General features: G+C 38.5%; 2 protein-coding genes across 16 annotated transcripts in view; one reads left to right on the top strand and one right to left on the bottom strand.

Annotated features, from left to right (window-relative positions):
• sbf1 (SET binding factor 1) overlaps nucleotides 1-10521 on the bottom strand; it is a 256856-nt gene extending 246335 nt beyond the window's left edge. For 9 of the 11 annotated variants that reach the window (XM_039761608.1, XM_039761606.1, XM_039761604.1 and 6 more), the window contains exon 1: nucleotides 10322-10520. In XM_039761608.1, the coding sequence (XP_039617542.1) occupies nucleotides 10322-10376 (55 nt within the window). In that variant the 5' untranslated portion in view covers nucleotides 10377-10520. Of the gene's footprint in view, nucleotides 1-10321 lie in introns of all 11 variants that reach the window. The other 2 variants (XM_039761603.1, XM_039761614.1) reach the window with 2 other exon arrangements.
• A 90-nt stretch (nucleotides 10522-10611) lies between these two features.
• LOC120534210 lies at nucleotides 10612-23492 on the top strand. Of its 5 annotated transcripts, none has more exons than XM_039761618.1 (4): nucleotides 10612-10791; nucleotides 16143-16209; nucleotides 22394-22474; nucleotides 22857-23492. In XM_039761618.1, the coding sequence occupies exons 1-4, from the start codon at nucleotides 10775-10777 to the stop codon at nucleotides 23178-23180; spliced, it is 489 nt and encodes a 162-aa protein (XP_039617552.1). In that variant the 5' UTR covers nucleotides 10612-10774; the 3' UTR covers nucleotides 23181-23492. The 5 variants fall into 5 exon arrangements, 4 of the variants coding, with proteins under 4 accessions (XP_039617552.1, XP_039617550.1, XP_039617549.1 ...); XM_039761616.1 differs by having other exon boundaries at nucleotides 10614-10791; nucleotides 21627-22474; XM_039761615.1 differs by lacking the exon at nucleotides 16143-16209 and having other exon boundaries at nucleotides 10614-10791; nucleotides 21627-22474.
• Nucleotides 23493-24540: the final 1048 nt, after the last annotated feature.

Here is a 24540-nt window from a genome sequence, read left to right as displayed (position 1 = left end):
TTCAACTTCATTTCGTCCAAAGTTGTAGGCATTGGTGGTTGGAACACTAATCCTTTGAAGAACCCCCAAAGGAAAAAGTCACATGGGGTGATATCTGGGGATCTTGGAGAACAATGGTGGAGTGACAAATTCCCAGATCTTCCTATCCAACGTTAGGGACAGGTTTCATTTAGGAAATGCCGCACTGGAAGAGACCAGTGAGGTGGTCTCCTGTTGAAAAATGAAATCAACTGGTTCTTGATCTTGTAATTGAGAAAACAGCCAATGCTGCAGCATTTGCAGGTACACAGCCCCTATTACTGTGGTTCCTTCAAAAAAGTAAGGCCCGTAAACTTTCGACTTGGAAATTGCACAAAAAACGTTAGTCTCTCTTTCATGTTTAATAACTGCATGAGAGTTTTCTTCACCACAAATTTGTACATTATGACGATTTACCTTCCCACTACTGTGAAATGTGGCCTCATCACTGAAGATAATCAAGGAACAAAAATCTTCATTGGCCTCCTAAGTTTGCTGGATGAAAGTTGAAAACTCAACTCGATGCGTGTTATCCCCTCGTCTAAGGGCCTGAACCAACTGCAGATGATATGGTTTCATAACCAACCGGCTTCAAAGAATTCTCCATACACCCGACATTGGTATCTGTAACTCATGACTTGCTCGTCGAACTGATTTCGATGGGCTCAGAATGAACACAGTTTGCACTCGTGCTACATTCTCAGCAGAGGAGGAAGTTTGAGGTCGCCCGGAGCTTTTACCTTTGCAGATACACCAAGTATCCCGAAATTGCCGGTACCATCGATGGATGTTATTGTCATTTGGAGGGTCAGTCCCATATTTTTGACAAAATGCCCTCTGCACAGTAACAACCAATTTAGTTCTGGCGAATTCGCAAATGCAAAAAGCTTTTTGTTGTGGCACAGCCATAACTGCAAACATAACTAATCGAAACAACACACTGTTAGCTTTTTGATAAGCACTAGCACCATCTACCAGCAATGAAATAAAACTAGATTAATTCCTCAAGACGCCACTACGCCAAGCTACAGCTCTTTAAAACTCTGATATTCTTTTTTGGGACACCCGCTATACTTGCATATATTGTAACTGAAGCCCCTCTGGTTGAGTAAATACAGTTTACCTCTGGATGATAAAAAAAAGGAAAAATAACACCGCTGCTAACAGAGTTCCATCTCAGACAGAATTGTATAGGATAAATAATATATTACTATTTGGAATACATACATTTGTCAAAGAAGAAGAGGGGGGAGACATGTCCGGAGGCAGGAGGAGAGGAGGAAAGTAAACAGAGTGGAATTGAGGGTAGGAACTTTGAATGTTGGCAGTATGACTGGTAAGGGGAGAGAGTTAGCAGATATGATGGAGAGAAGGAAGGTTGATATATTGTGTGTGTCAGAGACTAAATGGAAGGGGAGCAAGGCCAGGTGGATTGGATGTGGATTCAAATTGTTCTACCATGGTGGGGATGGGAGAAAAAATGGGGTAGGAGTTATCCTAAAGGAACAGTATGTCAAGAGTGTTTTGGAGGTGAAAAGAGTGTCAGGCCGAGTAATGATTATGAAGCTGGAAATTGGAGGTTTGATGATGAATGTTGTTAGTGCATATGCACCGCAAGTTGGGTGTGCAATGGGTGAGAAAGAAGATTTTTTTGAGCGAGTTGGATGAAGTGATGAACAGGGTACCCAAGGGACAGAAAGTGGTGAATGGAGTGGATTTTAATGGGCATGTTGGTGAAGGAAACAGTGGAGACGGGGAGGTGATGGTTGGGTATGGTGTCAAGGAGAGGAATGACGAGTGTCAGAGGATAGTGGATTTTGTCAAAAGGATGGACATGGCTGTGGTGAATACATATTTTAAGAAGAGGGAGGAACAAAGAGTGACATACAAGAGTTGAGGAAGATGCACACAGGTAGATTACATCCTATGCAGAAGAGTCAATCTGAAGGAGATTGAAGACTGCAAAGTGGTGGCAGGGGAAAGTGTTGTTAACACTAGAATTACCAGAGCCTACGAAAAAACTCGTAAATCCGTCCCACCTTAAATCACTTCTTAAAATCGTTCTCACCTCTCCACCAGCGTCTTTTGTTAATCTAAACGATCTATTATTTCCACTCTAAAACTCAACTTCACTCCCAGAAAATCAATCAAGGCATGAGCTGGGAGAAGTTTGTGTACATTCTAAGTCGGTGGGGGGATGGAATAGCTGGCTACTTGCAGTTTTTCTTTTATCAGCACATTTAGATTAACAAAAGACGCTGGCGGAGAGGTGAGAACGGTTTTAAGAAGCGATTTAAAGTGGGACAGTTTTACGAGTTTTTTCGTAGGCTCTGGTAATTCTAGTGTTTAGCAGCATAGGATGGTGGTCTGTAGGATGACGTTGGAGATCAAGAAGAGGAAGAGAGTGAGGGCAGAGTCAAGGATCGAATGGTGGAAGTTGAAAAAGGAAGACTGCAAGGTTGAGTTTAGGGAGGAGGTGAGACAGGCACTGGGTGGCAGTGAAGAGTTACCAGACAGCTGGGAAACTACAGCAGATGTAGTAAGGGTGACAGCAAGAAGGGTGCTTGGCATGATATCTGGAAAGAGGAAGGAGGAAAAGGAAACCTGGTGGTGGAATGACGAAATACAGGAGAGTATACAGAGGAAGAGGATGGCAAAGAAGTAGGATAACCAGAGAGATGCAGAAAGTAGACAAGAGTACAAGGAGATAAGGCATAAGGTGAAGAGAGAGGCGGCGAAGCCTAAAGAAAAGGCGTATGATGAGTTGTATGAGACATTGAACACTAAGGAGGGAGAAAAGTCCTGTACCGATTGGCCAGACAGAGGGACCGAGCTGGGAAAGGTGTGCAGCAGGTTAGGGTGATAAAGGATAAAGATGGAAACATACTCACAAGCGAGGAGAGTGTGTTGAGCAGATGGAAACAGTGCTTTGAGAGGCTGATGAATGAAGAGAGCGAGACAGAGAAGAGGTTGGACGATGTGAAGATAGTGAATCAGGAAGTGCAACGGATTAGCAAGGAGGAAGTAAGGACAGCTATGAAGAGGATGAAAAATGGAAAGGACGTTGGTCCAGATGACATACCTATGGAAGCATGGAGGTGTTTAGGAGAGATGTCAGTGGAGTTTTTAACCAGATTGTTTAATGGAATCTTGGAAAGTGAGAGGATACCCGAGGAGTGGAGGAGAAGTGTACTGGTGATCATTTTTAAGAATAAGGGGAATGTGCAGGACTGCAGTAACTACAGGGGAATAAATTTGATGAGCCATAGCATGAAGTTATGGGAAAGAGTAGTGGAAGCTAGTTTAAGAAGTGAGGTGATGATTACTGAGCAGCAGTATGGCTTCATGCCAAGAAAGAGCACCAGAGATGCAATGTTTGCTCTAAGGATGTTGATGGAGAAGTTTAGAGAAGGCCAGAAGGAGTTGCATTGCGTCTTTGTGGACATGGAAAAAGCATATGACAGGGTGCCTCAAGAGGAGCTGTGGTACTGTATGAGGATGTCAGGTGGGGCAGAGAAGTATGTACAGGATATGTACAAGGGAAGTGTGACAGTGGTGAGGTCTGCGGTAGGAGCGATGGATACATTCGACGAGGAGGTGGGATTACATCAGGGATCAGCTCTGAGCCCTTTTTATTTGCAATAGTGATAGACAGGTTGACAGACGAGATTAGACAGGAGTCCCCATGGACTATGATGTTTGCTGATGACATTGTGCTCTGTAGCGATAGTAGGGAGCAGGTTGAGGAGATCCTGGAGAGGTGAGATATGTTATGGAGAGGAGAGGAATGAAGGTCAGTAGGAACAAGATAGAATACATGTGTGTAAATGAGAGGGAGGTCAGTGGAATGGTGAGAATGCAGGGAGTAGAGCTGACGAAGGTGGATGAGTTTAAATACTTGGGATCAACTGTACAGAGTAATGGGGATTGTGGAAGAGAGGTGAAAAAGAGAGTGCAGGCAGGGTGGAATGGGTGGAGAAGAGTGTCAGGAGTAATTTGTGACTGACAGGTGTCAGGAAGAGTGAAAGGGAAGGTCAACAGGATGGTAGTGAGATCAGTTATGGTATATGGGTTGGAGATGGTGGCACTGACCAGAAAGCAGGAGACAGAGCTGGAGGTAGCAGAGTTAAAGTTGCTAAGATCTTCACTGGGTGTGACGAGGTTAGATAGGATTAGAAATGTGTACATTAGAGGGTCAGTTCAAGTTGGACGGTTGGGAGACAAGGTCAGAGAGGCTAGATTGCGTTGATTTGGACATGTGCAGAGGAGAGATGCAGGGTATATTGGGTGAAGGATGCTAAGGATAGAGCTGCCAGGGAAGAGGAAAAGAGGAAGGCCTAAGCGAAGGTTTATGGATGTGGTGAGAGAGGACATGCAGGTGATGGGTGTAACAGAACAAGATGCAGAGGACAGAAAAATATGGAAGAAGATGATCCGCTGTGGCAACCCCTAACAGGAGCAGCCGAAAGAAGAAGATTTGGAATACATACATTTAATATGTTTTCCCTGTATACATGTTAGCTTTATCGTATCTATGTGTAAATGTAGGATGGCAGGAAATGCAAGAAATGTTGAACACATAACTAAAACAGAAACTTTTTTTCATGTTATAACAATAATGACAAAATACTGACATGAAGTGCATCATGTGTGAAGACTGAAGTTCAAATAAACATATTCACAAAAGGTCTAACAAAACAAGTGCACTTTTATTCAACTAGACATTAAGCCCGTTACAATAACGGGCGCTAGAACAGTATTGCATAAATATTATTAGGAACAGTCTATATTAAATGGCAAGGGACCTTGACCTCATTCTGTCTGTTGTCTTAATTTTTTTGTTAAAAATATTTTTGCAAGAAGCCTAAAGTAAAAGTAAAATAATATTAAAAATAGAAACGTATATGACAATACAGTAAGTATAATTAATATTGCTTTAGTTGTAAAACTTTATAACAATCTGTAATACACAATATCTGAAGAAGATATTTAGGAAAATGTTTTTATTTTTATACCTCAGGAAATTTTTCAATAAAATTTCATTATAGACAACATTTTTTGTAAACACTCTTATTCAGGACCATCTACAACGTTGAAAACAACATCTGTACAACTTCTAGCTCTTGATAATGCAACATATAACTGACCGTGGCTGAATACTGGTTCTGGCAAGTAAATGGCAACTTTTTCTAAGGTTTGCCCTTGAGCTTTATTAATTGTTATGGCAAAGGCTAATGTAACTGGAAATTGTTGCCTTCTTATGGTAATGGGTAAATTAGTAGAGGATAGAGCCAAATCAATACGGGGAATATTCTGATGCTCGTTTTCTTTTTTTACAATCAATCTATTTGCTCGTATTTTTCTTTGTCTTTCAGCCTTTCTTTTGTTGATGTTTACTTGCTGAGCTGACCGTTCTTCCGGGAGATGTTGCTTATATACGATTTGAGTGTCTGTGTCTTTTGTCCTACTTGACATGTCCTTTTTTTTTTTGGGTGGCATGTTGTTAGTAGTTAGTTAGTTAGTAAACATGCACGGGGCAGTATGTGTGGTGTCTCCCCAGCAATGGATTTTATGTGCGCGGCCGTGACTACCCAATCAGCACGCTCCCCAGCAATGCTGTCCTTTATTTGCTTATCATGCGCGGCTGTGGCTACGCCATTCACTGTGTGCTCAGCTTCCAGTGTGTGTGCGTTCACGATGCCGGTCGTGCGTTTCGCACCGAGCCTCGCATGCGTACTTCACCAAAAGACAGACACACACACACACACACACACACACACACACACACACACACACACACACACACACACACACACACACACACACGGACACCTGGACGCACATAGGGGTTTTATTAAAGAGGATATAACTGAAGAAAAAGAAATTATTCAATCTACATATTGCTGTCAATGTGTAAAAACTGAAGCCCAAATATCAATCACAAACTGGACATGTCTGCTTGGCTGGTGCAGATATAAGAACTGCTGTCTCGTAATCAAGATGCTGTGGGTTCAATCCCGGGTCCTCTCAGCATTTATCATTTTGAGTAGTCAGCTGCTATTATTATCACTGTTATATAATAAAAATACATTTGATTTGAGTCTGTAACACCCAGTGTAAATTTTTCTACCTGTAAAAGTTAAATTTCTTTTGTTTTTATTCAGTTTTAATTTTCTCAGTCACCTTCACATGGTACAACGAACTTCAACTTCTTACCTCTACACCGGCCAAGCGGTCATCTCTAGTTTGTGTCAATTGATATTTGGGATTCGGTTTTTACATATTGACAGCAACTTGTAAATTTAAATAATTTCTTTTTCTTCAGTTATATTCTTGAATAAAACCGCACTTGTTTTGTTCTACATTTTGTGAAAGAATTTATTTGATATTTGGACTTCAGTCCTAGATTTACACAGATTGTTGTAGACACAGAACACACATGAAATGTATGTATTCCAAATAACAATTTATTATTTACCCTATTCAATTCCAGGCACCTAACTCCCAAATAAAAAATAAAGAGAACTCAGCTTTGAGAATTTTGCGTCTGACTTGACTTCAGTTGCCTCGGTGGGGGTGGGATAGCAGGCAGCTTGCTTCTTGTGTTGATTGGCACATTTGCAAAACAAAGACGCTGATGACGAGGTGCAAGAGAATTTAAGGTGGCCAGGCATTACAAATATTTTCATAGGCTTCAGGTATTCTACAGTTAAAAGTATTCAAACATAACTTTTATCTCTTATGAAAACTGAAATGGTAACTTGTTTCTAGACCTCCTATCCTTATACATTACATTCATTTATTTATTTCATAGTTCTTCAAAAAATTGTGATTCTACTATACTAATTTTTAAAAACTGGTAAACTACAAGAAAGACCAAATTACATGAAAATTAACTGCCATTAAAAATCACTAGATTTTAGTACAAACAGGAAAAAAGTAGTAGTGACCTATTATTCTTGCTCCATTTATTCACAGTACGATATTATATTCTTTGAAGTTCAACATCTTTTTTGGTCCCACCTACTGTCTGTCAGCCCCAACCATCCACACAAACAGCTAACTGGTTCATACTCTGACCTATCAGGACAACATCTTGGCATTTTCTTCTTGTTTCCTTGGTCACTTATATTTGGTTTGAATTATCCCATCATTTACTCCGCAACACTTGGCACATTCAACTGTATGTTTAAATGCTTTGTAACACACCACATGAGTATGTGCTCCATTAATGCAAAAATGTAAATTAAATGAATGAAAAATGGCTCATTTCAACCACTACTAACAACTCATTTTCCTAGTTTTATTTTTCTATAATCTGTTATAGCTTGCTTACTTACTGGGAAATATACTATAGAAATCATTATTTAGCACAGTGTTTCTCAAACTGTATTGCTGCAAAACATAACCCATTCATGCGAGTAGAAACCAATCCATTATGTTCACAACTTTTAAATAAAAATCATGGCAAATAAATTAAATCATACTATTTTTTTCACTGCATAGAAAATTATTAAATCTTTCACTTTCTGCATTTCACAAATTCATTTATCCAGAAAGTTAAAGTAGGAGTTTGATTCATGCAGTAGTAGTACATCAAGTAATTGCTTTTTTGCATGTTTTGAGGTTAGACTTTTTCAGTAAAACCCTTAACAAGGACTGGGTAAAATATACAATGAGGAAAACTAAAGATCTCCTTAGAGCATTTTCCCTTTTAAGTGTGAAGATGGAATATTTGTAAAGTGTAAAACAAATAAACAAACAAACAAACAAATAAAAATTAGTAGAAACAATCTTAATACTGATGTTCTAATGCACTTCCAGGTAAGCAGGATCACATGTGGTATCAATCATTGTGATTCCATTCATCACATTTGTAAGCAGATTTGCTTTGGATCTACCTTGTAAGTTACTCCTATTTCAGACTTTTAACTAAATTATTAAGTAATTTGTAAAGCAAATTACTATGGTGCTCTCTTTTAAGAGAAACATAGAAAACATTACTTCAACTACTACTTCCTACAGCACGACACTGTTTATTTGTTATGCTGTGAAATGCACCGATTATTTAATGAAGAGTGCAGTGATTGGTACTATCATCTCAAAGTTGTAGGGCCATGGGTTTCAATACGGACGCTGGCATCCTGTTACGATGCTTTCTACCAATTTTTCAAAGGCTTGCATTTGTTAACTCTAAACTGGTCCGATAGGAACGAATGCAGATTCATCCGGCAATGGGCTTGTGAATATGGGTATGGCTACCTGTAACTCTGCCTTGTAAGACAAACTTATTTCAGACTTTGAACTATATCAAACAAACAAACAAATAAATAAAAATAAGTAGAAGCAATTTTAAAATACTGATGTTGTAATGCATTTCCAAGTAAGCAGCATCACACATTGTATCAATCATTGTGATTCCATCCATTACATTTGTAAGCAGATTTGTCACATTTTATCTTGCTTTGGAACTGCCTTGTAAGTCACTCATATTTCAGACTTTTAAACTACACTATGAAGTACTTTGTAAAGCAAATTACTATGGTGCTGTCTTTGAAGGGAAACATACAAAATATTATTTCAACTATTACTTCCTATATTACATTGTTTACTTTGTAATGCACTGATCATTTAAAGAGTGCAGTAGTTGGTAATATTATCTCAAAGTTCTAGGGACACAGGTTTCATTCCTGACACTGACATCCTGTTACTGTGCTTTCTACCAACTTTTCAAAGGCATGCATGTATTAACTCTAAACTGACCCAGTATGAGCAAGTGCAAAATCAATCTGCAATGGGTGGGTGAACATGGTTATGTCTACCTGCAACTCTGCAGCACACAACTCCAAATGTGAAATTAGATAAAATATCTTTGATAGAAACCACATTTATAAAATCATCACAATAGCCACACAAGAAATATTAAATGAATGAGGGTACTATCGACAGCAAAGTTACAGTCATACAGTCTGAATGGGCATTACTTTAAAACACTGCATTCCCAACAAGTAAAATGGGTCCTCATGAACCAATGTGGCACAGGGTTTTTACAGTATGCGTTGCATTCAATCTCAAGCCACAAATGCAAAACAGCTAATGTCTTTGCAAAGTGAAAGGAGAGCCTGAATTTCATGAAGATAAGGACAATCAGCAGCATGTAGACACCAACTGGCTGAAAAATCAACCAGAAACCATTTCTTTCTTTTTTAGATTCGCGGCGCACCACACTTAAGTTTTTTTTATGTGGGTACTACAGATACTAAACTATAGACTCTTAAGTCTAATTGCTTTCAGTATTGCCATTAGGCATGTTATCAAATATTAACTGTTCAAAAACAAACTAAGTGAAACCACTACAGATTGTTGTTGGCATCAAACTACGGAATGTGCAAGATGCTCGGAGTGGAGTGACAGCCGCCGGTTGGAGAATCTCCTCCGCCAGCTGGAACGCTAGTAGGCCACTGACGGCTGCACCAGTATGAAAACTACCGAACTCTCAAAGCAATCACCAGTAAATGCACACTTATTGAAATGGGCACCTCTTGAGAAATTCTGAAAATGAATCCCAGAGGACCGATCGTGATCAAGTACATACATTCACAATGGCTTAAAAGGGCAAGAAACAAATACGATTTAAAAACAAGATTTGGTTTTACGAGCAGGCAGAACAAACGACCTGGAATTGTGGAGCCTAGACGTCACTGCAAAGCTTTCACTCAGCTGAGGAAACCGCATGTGTCGAAATAGACACTTTTTTTCAACAAGACCCCATCCTTTTTCTGCGGCGGACATACGCCTTTGACACTGTTTAAAAAATGAATCAGCGCTCAACCTCCTTGGCTTTATAATCAATTAACTAGCAAACTCGTAAGGCAACGTCACGTCTTCTAAATCATGTCATCCACTCACAACGCCCATCTTAAAAGAGACAACCTCCTGCTTGTGACAACTGTGAAACACCACCACCCCTTGCTTTTAAGGGCCGCTTTACTTGTTTTCTCTTGGCCAGATTATTAGAATGCCTTCGTATTTGGTTTATTTACAACGGGCGTCCAGGCCACAACAATCCTGGGGCCGGATTAGCGACTTGGGGCCTCGCAGCAGAGACCTGAGCCCTGGTGCTGCCCCGTCTGAACCCAGCCCATGTCGAGTCGAGGCGCAAAGAAATTTGACTAAAAGTGCGCCCCCACTTCTCTTTCCCACGCCGCCTCCTCTTTGGTAGGGTAAGCTCGTTGAGCTGGAATGAAAACTGCCATAGAACGGAAAACAGAAAGCAAGATGCCACAACGATTGCAAGACTCACCCCTCTTATCAAAGTCGTACCCGACAACCACAAAATAATCGGCCAGCCTGGCCATGTCGATATTCCAGAGGGTCACAACGTCAGGCGTTGCTCGCTATCTTTTCTATTCGGGTAAATTTGTTGATCATATCCTGGCGGCAACAGAAACATCATCGGCCACAGCATCCTCCCCGCAGCACCCTGCCGCCATACTGACAGTGTTCCTGCCCTGACAGGGAAAGCGCGGTGCGCGTGCGCAGCGGCCTTTGCACGCGCAGAGCAAGTATGGAACAGGGAGGGACGCGCACACGCGGTTTGGCTTGGGTGTGCTTCGCAACAAATCTGCAGTGTCGACGAGCCATTTGTTTGTTCAGCCTCGCTGTTAATAAATATTATTAAACCGCATATATAGTTTTTATCGATTACAATAAACATGTAGGCTTCTCTGTAATCTAAAAATAAGACGTCTTGTCAATGTATCCACTATTTTGGTGAGTATGTTCTGTAAAATGTCTTTCATTTGGTAATTGTGATGGAACATTAATTAAACCAGAAGTAAACACTTGTGATTTGATTACAGTAGTAGGCCAATTTTGCTTTCTAGAAAGTTGGTTAGTAAAACACAGATCACAATGTAAGGCGTGAGACCTCATTCATTATTGAAATTCAATGTTCTTTGAGATTGACAGAAAGCGAAGTTTTAATCTTTCACCAAGTGGACAAATTCCTAAGCTTTAAATATTATCAAAACAAAAAGGTGCTTTCAGCCTAAACCGAATGAATGAAATGTCATTACTGCTTAGTGGAAACCACTTTTCAAAACGACAGGTGGTGCTGGAAGTTTGTATACTGGCTAATGTAAGCATACTGTATGTCCGAACAAATATTTTGTTCATATATTACGTATGAATTTTTTGAAATTTCAGTTTAACTTTTTTGTCCGGCACCTTCCGACTCAAGGGTATGAGAAAACCCCTACATATGATATACCGTTCGACTCGTCCTGTTGTTTTCTAAGACTGTGAGTTTTTTGTGATTTCTCTGAATTCTAGACTCGGAAAAAAAACTTGTTTTGGACCAAGTTTTGTGCAGGAATTTTACTCTTAATTTAAGAGTGCATGACACATCCGTTGGCGCATGGGTTCCCTCCTAAATGGGATTCTAGGGGTCAAAGTTTCTCCTATAGTCGTGTGGGGTGTCGTTTCATGCTATTTCGAGGTTGCCGATCATGAATATGACGATAGTTTTAATGTTTGATTCATTACCGGTGACCCTAGCCCTCCAAGAACCACTCCCAGAAGTTTAAAAATGACAAGTTGTAAACATATGCGTGTGGTTTTTTGTTTAAAACTATTTAAAGGTCGGTGGTTACAAATATGTTAGTTCTGATCCTTAACTAGGTATCTAGCCTTCAGTTGACCTTTATCAGAGGGTTTAAATGAAAAGTTACTATTCTAATCAAGAATATCTAGACTTTAAACATTTAAATTTGCGTCCCATGTTCTACCTGGGTGGAGTCGGCATATTCTCACCGGTGCTCCGGTTTCCTTGCTCAATCCAGAAATATTCAGGTTAGGTGAAAACGCGACGCTAATTTGCCCCAGTGTGCATTTGGTTTGTGGGTGTTTGCCCCGTGATGAACCAGTGCCTTGTACAGGGTCTGTTCCAGCCTTGCATTCTATGCTAGCTGGGAAAGGTTCCAGCACCCCTGAGGTCCTGGTCTGGATTAAGCAAGTTGGAAAATGACGACGTTTAAATTGAAGCACATATTTACATATTTGAGACAGCTTTTTTTGTTTATTTTTGCTTAAACCTCATGAAATACATCACATTTTAATGAAAACCCCAAATTAGGGCATCTTCCGCTAATTCAGCTTTTTTGTTTATCATCTTTGCAGTAGTATTGTACAGTTATAGCACCATTGAGTGTCTTCTTTTTCAGTCAGGTATTCTACAAAAATACAAAAGCAAAATCCTTTCACTTTATGTCAAATATTATTTATAATTCACTGTGTTACTGAGGCATTGGTTATAGTGCTGTCAGTTATCATATGTATCAGAAGCACTATGTAACTAAGCATTTTTTTTAAACTAGGGGCTAATACTATTAGTTCAACGGACCTCCATACTCTTGAACATGCTATATAAAGTTGCTTTTGCTTTGTCTATTGACTGGCCTTTGGCTCTGCTGATGGTCAATGGAAAACTCAACTTTATTGGAAACTAAATTGTTTTGAATTTAAACAGGTAATTATGGTATCAATATCTTTTCTCCTGTAGGATATCCTGTAAAAATGTTAGCTTCAACCAGATTGGAATATGACACTTTGATCAGTAATCCTGTACAGGTACAATGTTTTGGAGGGTTTAAATCAAAAGCAATATACAGATTAAAACCGGCCTAGTGTATGGAAAGAACAGTTTACTTCAAGGAAAGTGTCGAACTATAAACTGCAACTAATAAGAACTGAAATTAATCCCAATAAATGTCCAAATTAAAAATGATGGATAGTCAATTAAAATTCAGCTGGTTAGCCAAAAAATGACACAGGTTGCTGCTATAGTCTACTCAGTATAGCATTATTATCGACAAATATCCACCTTAGTAAAAGTGTCTGCGGATGTGTGGATCTGTGTGTTCATCCAGGCCTGTGTTTCTGTTATATGCCATTTGGTATAGGATTCATAAACACAGTGCTAATGTTTGTGATGTTCCATCTCTTTGAATGAAAAATACAATATATCTTTTTTTTTACTACAAATGTTTTGTCTTTTTGGATAGGGGTCATGGCATGTTCAAGAGTAAGCAGCTCCAGTGACTTAATGTTATTAACATTTGAGATGCAATTGGTTACATTTCTTATGTTTTTCCATTTGGAGCACAAACAGATTTCTCATGGTCTCACAGTGTCAGTTGTAGAATTTGAACTCACAACCTCAGGGTTTGAAGTCTAAAACCTTAACCACTACAACACACTTTCTGAATTTCTGCCAATATTAGTCCTTGCCAAAAAATACAATTATTGCAAACAGAAAAGCACTAAGTTAGTTACAGAGTACTTCAGATAAACCTGATTCACAACACTATAAATGACTCCCACTGTCTTATGAAATTTCCCAGTCAATATTTAGAGGAGAGAAATTTCTGACCAGTCTTAATTTCATTTGAACCCTTGTAAATTGTAATGTATTTCTTTATTAATTATTCCTGAAAGATGTCTGATAGAAAAATAAAATGTGAACATTATCAGCCATATGTTTCCTGTTTTTTTTTTTCTTTTTCTCTGAAAACATACTGCATACAGGCAACAAATGGTAATAAGTTAGTAAATTAAATCAAACACGCTGTTGCTCACTTATCTTTTGCACACTAGACACCAAACACTAGTACAGTAGACATAGTCCAAACCCAGACATAATTTTACAATTACAAACCAGACAACCAGAGATTATAAAACAAAAACTGTCAAATCAAGAGAGATCATTAAAAAAATAATAATATTTAAGGAAGCTGAGTCATCAATAGAGTTCCTGTTGTCAGCTAACAAAGTGCTGAAATACTATTAAGGAATTGAGCTTACAATAAATGTTAGATAATGACAAAGTTATAAGAAATTTCCTATTAACAGTATAAGGGAGGCATGACTTGCAAGGTAGTTTGGCCAAGCACAAATAGGAGACATTATAAATACTTACAGTATGTCCTGTAGCATCCTGCATATTTTATATTGTTTACAGTTCAGTTGATGTGTACTGCATCTTACCTCCCAGCAGACAAGAGGCAAGAAAAGGACCTTACACCAAGGGACCAGTTTCCTTTCCCTGTCTATACTTTCCAAACTCCATGCTACCATACAGCAAAAACAGTATATTATTGTATGTGTAAACTTGAACATTAAAATATTTTTTCATGTTGGCCCAGTTACACTCACTAAAATTAACACTCAGTTTTGGCAAAAAGATTACATTTTTCTTTTTTCTGCTTACATTTTGATAATATAGTCATGTTTAGCCCCTAGACCATTTTATTTATTTATATTCTATTGAGACAAGCACTCTTCTCTGTAGTCCAAGTCAAAGCTCTGAATTACAGGTGTTTTCTACTTTAAAAAAAAAAAAAAGTCACGCTTGAGAAAAGAAACACAGATTTTAATGAAATATGTATTTAATTTTCACAGCTATTCAAAGTGACAAGTTTGGATCTATAACTAAATACCAGGTATCAATTTGCACCTCCTTACCATGTCTGGGATTAAGCGTATTCAAAAATTTATGGCTGTCCAGAATGTAAACATGATGTGCTTGATATTAGAAAAAAAATCATGGGAATCAATTAACTGAATGTACAAATCCCCACATTATAAACTATGTGTTACATAACAAAATATATGCTACATTGAAAGTTTGCATTCAGTTTATTATTCTTTTTAAATGTAATAAAATTAATTGTTAAAATGCAAATACAGTTTAACTAGAATAAAATTTAGTTCAGATAGATAGAGTAGTAAAAATGCATGTAAAAGCAGACAATAACTTTGAATAATGTTAGCATTTACTCCCCCAGGTGGAATTGAAGAGTCGCATAGTGTGGGGGAGGAACGATCTCCTCAGTCTGTCAGTGGAGCAGGACAGTGACAAAAGTCTGTCACCGAAGCTACTCCTCTGCCTGGAGATGACACTGTTCAGTGGATGCAGTGGATTCTTCATGATTGACAGGAGTTAGTTTAGTGGCTGTCGCTGTGCCACAGATGTTAAACTGTCCAGTTTTATTCCTACAATAGAGCCTGTCTTCCTAACAAGTTTGTAGAAGAGGGCACTCATCACAACTGTCTGGTAAAACATCTGCAGCATCTTATTGCATATGTTAAAGGACGCCAACCTTCTAAGGAAGTATAGTCGGCTCTGACCTTTCTTACATAGAGCATCAGTATTGGCAAACCAGTCCAATTTGTCATCCAGCTGCACTCCCAGGTATTTATAGGTCTGTACCCTCTGCACACAGTCACCTCTGATGATCACAGGGTCCATGAGGGGCCTGGGCCTCCTAAAATCCACCACCAGTTCTTTGGTCTTGCTGGTGTTAAGGTGTAAGTTGTTTGAGTCACACCATTTAACAAAGTCTTTGATTAGCTTCCTGTACTCCTCCTCCTGCCCACTCCTGATGCAGCCCACAATAACAGTGTCATCAGCGCACTTTTGCACATGGCAGGACTCCGAATCTTATTGGAAGTCTGATGTATATAGGCTGAACAAGACCGGAGAAAGTACAGTCCCCTGCGGCTCTCCTGTGTTGCTGACCACAATGCCAGACCTGCAGTTCCCAAGACGCACATACTCAGGTCTGTCTGTAAGATAGTCCACGATCCATGCCACCAGATGTGAATCTACTCACATCTTAGTTCAGAGAAATATAACGGTATAATATATTACTTTGTATCTTTGAAAACTATGACTAATTAGATAATTTTGTTTCAGTAGGCTACTGTGCTTTGGGAATTATGTGGCAGAGAAAATGATAGAAATTAATGAGTTCCCTTTTGCTGAAATTTCTTATTTCTATGTGTATGTGAAAGTACAATTAGTATAATGGAATGTATGAAATAAAACTGTTGAGAAATGTTTAGCAGTCTGAATTTAGGCCACATCTCTGTTAACAGTGTGGCAGAACAGTTTAGCAGTGGTACCATGGGATGCAGAATAACAATACGTTGAGTTAATAGAGATAACCTGCAAGGCTGACAATATAGAATGAATCATTTATGTACAATCCTCTATTCACTTTACACCTCTTTTGCAATTTTTTTTTATTTTCTTGGTCGTAATTACTGATGGCATGCTGTAGGATGGAAATTACAGAAAGTAAGCATCAAATCCCAATGTGGACATTTTTGGAGTACAGTTCAATGAAGGTATGGACAATTTGAAAAGGCACAATAGCAGGTGTTTAGGGTTTGTATATGTTAAGCTCCATAGACTGCTATTCTATAATCTTTAATTTCAGAGTTTTGAAGGTGACATGGTCCAACCAACAATTTTGAAATATATAGAAATGCAATTTATTCTTGTCTTTTGTTAATGGAGCCTGGACACACCTAAGGATTTGATCAATAATGTTTTGGATTGTTTGCAATTCCTAATTTTGCTACAACTCCTTTGACATGCTATTGTGTTCCTTTTGTGTCAAACTAAGACAGCTATCATTATGGAATGCATATTTGCATAGTGGCTTGCCTTGCTTGTGTGGAAGACTGAGATTTTGGCCTTAGTCACTGTCAGCACAGCATTATTATATTCTCTCCTTGCCAGGCTGGGTATTTTTAAAGTACTTCAGTTTTTCCCCATATTTTACAAAAGGGTACTGTATGTCATTTAACGGGAAACTCTATACTGGCCTGGGATGAGTAAAGATGGAAAGATGTGCCTTTTAATGGACATAGAATGAATGGATTTCCTCCATTGCTTATCATTAGTCCAGTTGTTATTATTTTTATTCAATATATTTGTCATGAACTAGAGAGTTCCTTAGCACAAAAGTCTGTTAAATGACTCAAAATGATAGTAACTATAGTTTAAACATAGGCACTTTATAAAAGTTTTTTTTGTTCTCAAATTTTATTTTTATGAAACATATACAGCCTAAATAACGAGTTATCTGTGCTTGTCACCAAATGAGCAGGTCGGTCTTTGAGTTCCACATCAGTATAAGACAAGGTGGCATGTACGCTATGCATGCATAATTAACCACGTGGAGAATGAAAACAAACCTTGAAAGAGACTGACACCAAACTCCCCCAATACAGGAGACTCTATGAAATAATAATAATCACAAAAGATTTATTACTATTTACAAGGTGTTATCTTTTTGATAGAAGAAAAAGTGCAAAGCATTAACACAGTTTAGATTGTTTCTCATATAAATCAACATAAAATTACATTTTTTCTGACTGCTGACTACGATTTTGGCATTTCTGCTTTGTTTTGATCAAATATATATTTGCATATTTCTGACTGCTCTTTCTTCTTTGATCTCACAGAGGCACAATGTTGCTGTGGTTAGCACTGCTGCCACACAGCTAAGGGTCACCGATATTGCCACGATAATTGGTCCAGTATAGTTGGCAGACATTTCCCTAGCCCTCAGGTGCACTTTAAAGATGATTGCCCCAATATAATCCAGTCAAGTTTAGTTCTTTTAGTCCATCCCCATTGACTACATTGCATTTCGCTGAGTTTGGCAATATTCGTGAACAGTTACATGATCTCTCCGAACTCGAGGCAAACCAAACACCGCGGAGTTTGCTCATCAGTAGTTAACAGTTAAGCTCAGAATAGCACAAAATGCAAAAGGAGTTACTTGAAATAGGCAATCTCGGAGCAAAAGAATGAAAGAATGGAGCAAAAGATCGAAATCCAGAAAATTCACAAAAAGCACAGAACAAGACACTCACCAAGCTTCAGAACATTTAAAGAACTGCAGGGGACCTTGTTTTTTTCCTCAGCGTTCCTTGACAAATATGTGCAAGTGGCCCTGCCTCTTTGGGGACCACTTACAAGACATGTGGCACATAAAAAAATACATAGGCATGCAGAAAGTTACGGAAGCTCTGAACCGCACAGTGAAAAAAAAATTGGGGCAACCTTTATCTCGTACGTACGTGAAAATATCTCGTACGTACGAGATACTTTCACGTTCGTACAAGATACTTTCACCGAAGTGCGAGATGTTTTCACGTACATACAAGATACTTTCATGTACGCATGAGATGTTTTCACGTACGTACAAGATAAAGTTACATAAAAATATTACAAATTTGCGCTTCGGGGCTGCCTAATTACGACCTTACCAAGGCTACGGCGCATCACTTTGACGTCACTTCCATCGCTTGTAGCGCGCTGATATAAAAAGCAGACAGGTATTAGGAGTGTGGGATGATTTAGGTACGTGCATTTTGTTTACAGTTATCAGTCTGCACGTTCGTGATACAGTTTCAGTTATTTTGCGTATCTTTGCTTTCCCGTCGTGTAACAAAGCGGCATAGTCTAATTTCAAACCTCTACTTAACCTGGCCGCATCTGGCTCAAGGCAGGAACAAACTGCGGCACAAAAGAGACCACTCACCTACAAATACGCCTTCATGCACATACAGTATGTCCTTTAAAGACAAAGCTCATGTCCGTGGAATGGAAGGGGACGGGGCTCGCTGGAGAAAAGCCAAGTCCGGGAGGGTAGGGCGCTTCATTAGATAGGCTTTTGTCCACCAGATTCGTACAGTTTACAGAAAGCAACGTACAGGCAGCATGCAGTCGATTTTACGCGGCGTCTGTACACCGTGCACAGCTGTGCTGGAGGCGGCTTTTAATCGTATTATCTCAGAATGAGGCATTAGCGCCGTGAACATCGTTGATCTTTGTGCCATCCTAAAGACGTGTGTTCATTTACAACGATTACGTCCTGCACCCAAGAGGCGTACTTGTTAGGTTGCTATGTGTGCCCAATTCAGGCAGTTAGGGTTTGGGATGTCATTCAGTCTAGGTTGGCCTTTATATTTTACCTGTACGCCCTTGCGTCTCAGCTGGCAGACTCAAAAAATTAGTAAATGCTTTAGAACACAAAGCTTAAGAGATTTACACGTTCACTTTTTGCGGGAAGTGTTACTTGTTTAACTCCGTTACACTGATCTAAACACTTGCGTTTTTATAAATACTGTGCTTCTTGAGATATTGCATGATCCTAAGCCGATATCTTAATTCCAAAAAGTTATATATAAAAGCACCTTGGCCACAGCATTCCTATGTTGTTTTAAATGTGCTGTATAAGTAAATTGACATATATATGTAATGTGTGTGTGTATATAGATATACAGATAGATCTATATATATATATATATATATATATATATATATATATAAACTGCTCAAAAAAATTAAAGGAACTCTTTGAAAACACATCAGATCTCAATGGGAAAAAGAAATCCTCCTGGATATCTATACTGATATAGACTGGGTAATGTGTTAGGAACGAAAGGATGCCACATCGTTTGATGGAAATGAAAATGATCAACCTACAGAGCCCTGAATTCAAAGACGCCCCAAAAATCAGAGTGAAAAATTATGTGGCAGGCTAGTCCATTTTGCCAAAATTTAATTGCAGCAACTCAAAATTGTACGTAGCACTTTGTATGGCCCCTGTGTTCTTGTATACATGCCTGACAACATCGGTGCATGCTTCTAATGAGATGACAGATGGTGTTGTGGGGATCTCCTCCCAGATCTGGACCAGGGCATCACTGAGCTCCTGGACAGTCTGAGGTGCAACCTGGTGGCATTGGATGGACCAAAACATAATGTCCCAGAGGTGTTCTATTGGTTTTAGGTCAGGAAAGTGTGGTGGCCAGTCAATGGTATCAATTCCTTCATCCTCCAGGAACTGCCTGCATACTTTCACCACATGAGGCCAGGAATTGTCGTGCACCAGGAGCCACTGTACCAGCATAGGGTCTGACAATGGGTCCAAGGATTTCATCCTGATACCTAATGGCAGCCAAGGTGCCTTTGTCAAGCCTGTAGCAGTCTGTGTGACCCTCCATGAATATGCCTCCCCAGACAATCATTAACCCACCACCAAACTGCTCATGCTGAATGATGTTACAGGCAGCATAATGTTCTCCATGGCTTCTCCAGACCCTTTCACTTCTGTCACGTGCTCAGGGTGAACCTGCTCTCATCTGTAAAAAGCACAGGGCACCAGTGGTGCATCTGCCAATTCTGGTATTCTATGGCGAATGCCAATCGAGCTGCATGTTGCTGGGCAGTGAGCTCAGGGCCCATTAGAGGACATGGGGCCCTTGGGTCACCCTCATGAAGTCTTTCTGGTTGTTTGGTCAGAGACATTCACACCAGTGGCCTGCTGGAGGTCATTTTGTAGGGCTCTGGCAGTGCTCATCTTGTTCCTCCTTGCCCAAAGGAGCAGATACTGGTCCTGCTGATGGGTTATGGACCTTCTATGGCCCTCTCCAGCTCTCCTAGAGTAACTGCTTGTCTCCTAGAATCTCCTCCATGCCCTTGAGACTGTGCAGGGAGACACAGCAAACCTTCTGGCAATGACACGTATTGCTGTGCCATCCTGGAGAAGTTGGACTACCTGTGCAACCTCTGTAGGGTCCAGGTATCGCCTCATGCTACCAGTAGTGACACTGACTGTAGCCAAATGTGAAACTAGTGAAAAACAGTCAGAAAAGATGAGGAGGGAAAAATGTCAGTGGCCTCCACCTGTTAAACCATTCCTGTTTTGGGGTCATCTCATTGTTGCCCCTCTAGTGCATCTGTTGTTAATTTCATTAACACCACAGCAGCTGAAACTGATTAACAACCCCCTCTGCTACTTATCTGACCAGATTAATATCCCATAAGTTTCATTGACTTTATGCTATACTCTGATTAAAAGTGTTCCTTTAATTCTTTTGAGCAGTATATATATATAGTTATATATATATATATATATATATATATATATATATATATATATATATATATATATATATATATATATATATATATATATATATATATAGTTATATATATATATAGTTATATAGTTAAGTAGCTTCATAATAGTGATAGGAATTTCAACAGGAGCATGATTCACATGGATCATTGTTACTAGTATCTAAAGTTTTAGATAGTTTCTCCATCATTATCAGAAGATACCTGTATAATTAGTGGATATGCAGCGTTTAGTCAGTAGTCATTGATGATAATTTCTTTTCCTTTACAGTATTGATTATTGGCAAATTTTAAGTGCCAACAATTATTCTTTCAATCTTCCTTAATTCCAACTTACTGAAAACAATACTTTAAAGAAAATAGTGTCCATTTGTGGTGGAGTTTTAAAAAAATTATTATTATTGGTCTGGGCTTACACCTTCTCTGGGGATTGTTCCTGCCTTGCACCTACTGCTTACTGGTATAGAATCCAGCTTTCCCATGACTTTGCTCTGGATAACTGTGTTTACAAGATGTGTGGTTCAAGAAAAACTGGTGTGTTATGAAAATGATTGCATCTACTGCATTTTATTTTAAACATTTCTGCAGGTTCATTATGTTGTACAAAATCAAAAGTCTTATCAAAATTATCCAACTCTAATTTAAAATTGGGAAAATGTATTTTTTTCTTAAATTCGTTTAGAACAATCCAAAATTACCATATTACATGTATTTGGATTTATACCACACATTTTGATAGCTGATTTCTGTGAAGTATTACATAATTCTGTATATGTTATTATGCATACATTTTTTGACATAGTTTTTGTTTATTTCATTATAGGATTTGCTGTTTGACAGTAAAAGAAAATGGCACACCTTGGAAGCTTAGTTCAACTATATTTCCATTTAGGCCTGCAACAAAAGGAAATTTTGGCAGTCCTTGGAGGTCATCATGGCATAATTTTAAGTCTCCGAACACTCCAAAAATATTTGCAGACTAATGATTTGTACAGAAGGAAGCATTATTCAGATTACATTGACGTAGCATGTTACATCCTAGAGGAAATTGAGTCTTCTGGACAGCTTCTTGGGTACAGGCTAATGCATTTAAAATGTATTCAGCAAGGGTTTGTAGTTAAACGTGAAACAGACTACTGTTAGAAATATTTGACCCAGTTGGTGTAAAGTATCGAACAATCAGACGACTCAGGCGGCAAAGGTACTAATGTCTAGGGCCTAATTTTATGTGGCACCTTGACTCATGATAAACTTATGCCTTATGGCCTATGCATGAATGGGTGTGTGGATGGCTTCTCTCGTTATGTTATCTGGCTTGAGGTAAACTCCACCAACAGTAATCCAAGTGTCATTGCTGGATATTTTGTTGAAGCTGTAAAAACACAACTTGGATGTCCAAAAAGAGCAGATCGAGGTACAGAAAACATTTATGTGAAGCAAATGCAAGAGTTTCTTAGAAGAAATGGTACTGATCAATTTGCAGACAATCAAAGTTTCCTGTATGGTTCAAGTAACCATAACCAAAGAATAGAAAGCTTTTGGGGTTTTGTAAGAAAGGAGTGTATCCAATTCTGGATTAATCTTTTCCAGAAACTGAAAGAAGAAGACCAATGCACAGGTGATTTTCTAGACAAGTCACTTCTTCAGTTTTGCTTCATGAAACTGCTACAGGTTTGTTTATTTAAACCACTTATGTGAATATTAAAATTTGTACTTTATATCATAGTCATTTTATATAACTTGAAGGGAGTCAGTGTGCAACTTATAAAAATGTACTCTTTTATATTAAGAAGCACTGAGCTACTTGCAAATGTTTGTCATTGTTTACAGAGCCTGTACCCCTCTATTAAACTGTGTTCTTATTGTAAGGACCATTATTTTCATCCATAAATAGAATTGCTCGGTTGAATGACAAACTAAACTGCTCATAGATGTGAATGAAGCACTTGCCAGAAAATATCGACATAAAAATAACTTAAGATGGCACATTTAAGTAGTGACTACTGATCAGGTATAAGTTTACCTAGACAATTTTTTTTATAATTTATTTTAGGAGGAACTAAATTGTGTGTCTCACTTATGGAACATGCATCGCATTAGACCTCAGCGAAACAGCAATTCCCCCCATGGTAAACCTTTTATCATGTATACTGTTCCACATCTCTATGGTGCTGAAGACAATTTCTGTCCTTGCAGTGTACAGGATATTGAGGTTTGTGAAGAGGAATGTCAGACAAGACAATACCCATGTGATCAGACAGTATTTGAACTGTGCTGCCTACTGATGACTGAACTTCAATTAGATCCTCCTGATAAAGCAGAAGAAGCCACATATCTTTATATTTCATTAAGAGAACAAATACGTAGTTCACTCTAAGTCTGAATTGTAAATCCAAGGCCTAAGATCTAGGAAAAAGTAGCAGTGATCTCTGCATGATTAGTGGAAACATGTATAAAATATTTTTAGTATAAATGATTAAAATCTTTATTGGACTTTTGCCATTGCATAAACACTTTTATTTTCTTTATTTCAGATAGCAAGCAATTCTGATACAAAGTCTATTGCCTTCTTATATCTTATATCAAGTGTGCCTGCATTCAGCAAGAAGCATTGGTTTTAGTAGGCTTATTACAAATATTAAAACCTTTGTATGTGTATAGTGCATATGTAAATAGCAATGTGAAAATATCAAGATATTGTTTTAAATAAACATTGTAAATTCATTTATTTCTTAAACAACCTGTGCACTTCGTGTATATCATTTCCTTTCATAATAACATGTTTTAGTGAAAAAAAAAATGCATTTTTGTTCTTTTCATTGGTACTGGTGTTGTGGCAGATAAACGCTGCTCAAAGAAGGCACTCGGTGATCTCAGGTTGTGCAGGCAGAATCAAATTTTATTGTGTGATGTGCACACAGTCTGAGTTGAGATGAACTGAACAATTAGCAACTCAGTTCTCTTTCATTTATTATAGTCCTTATCAAAAGCTTACTTCACTCACTATCCAACTTCAATTTCCCATTGCCTTAGGTCTTGCCTCCAAAAATGTACACCAATATTAACCAGCCTAATGAGCATAGTACTGTGTCTTATCCATCATAGCCACCTGACAGGCCACCTTGAACCTGTCCAGTTTTTGCCACCATGGTCTCTAGTTCTCAGTTAGCATTCACCACCTGGAGAGGGAGTGATTATTTTGGGAGGTGGGGGTCTTCGGGTTAGGGTTTGTCTGTCAATCTCTATATACCTGACCGTGACTCAGGAAATATTCTTAGTTTCCAGTTTGCTAAGAAAAATAACAAGATATACAGGCACAAGTCTTTTTGTGATTTAACCCTTACTATACTAACGTGCACTAAGATATAATGTTTATTTTCATATATACTCATGATTCTCTTTGAATATATGCAAGTCATCAACTTTAAGAATATACTTTTCTTTACTGGGTACCAAACAGTTACATTAATTGGTAAAGTCCTGAATATGTAATTATTATATTTACAGTGGTGGCCGGGGAAAAATCCATAAACAAATTACAACTCTGGAAACAACTTTAACAATTATAACATGGTTTTAATTTTTTTTAAGTTTAATAAGTGACAAAAATATTAACAATCATATTGTTGACAGACTTGAATCATTCTTTTGTAAAAACCTGTATGAAACACTGCACCTTAAATGGAGTATAACAACAATAGCTTAGTCCATTTGCTAAGTAATAGAATACACATTGA

This window comes from Polypterus senegalus, chromosome 8 (assembly GCF_016835505.1).
Source record: "Polypterus senegalus isolate Bchr_013 chromosome 8, ASM1683550v1, whole genome shotgun sequence".
Taxonomy (NCBI): Eukaryota; Metazoa; Chordata; class Cladistia; order Polypteriformes; family Polypteridae; genus Polypterus; species Polypterus senegalus.
The sequence above is the reverse complement of the archived record's forward strand: the minus strand, read 5'-3'. Positions and strand labels throughout refer to the sequence as shown.

Excerpts from the sequence above, each read along its gene's own strand:
- LOC120534210 (XM_039761615.1), top strand. The coding sequence starts at position 22,058 with ATGCCTTATGGCCTATGCATGAATGGGTGTGTGGATGGCTTCTCTCGT. Across the intron at positions 22,475-22,856 it reads GCTTCATGAAACTGCTACAG|GAGGAACTAAATTGTGTGTC; the intron begins GTTTGTTTATTT and ends AATTTATTTTAG.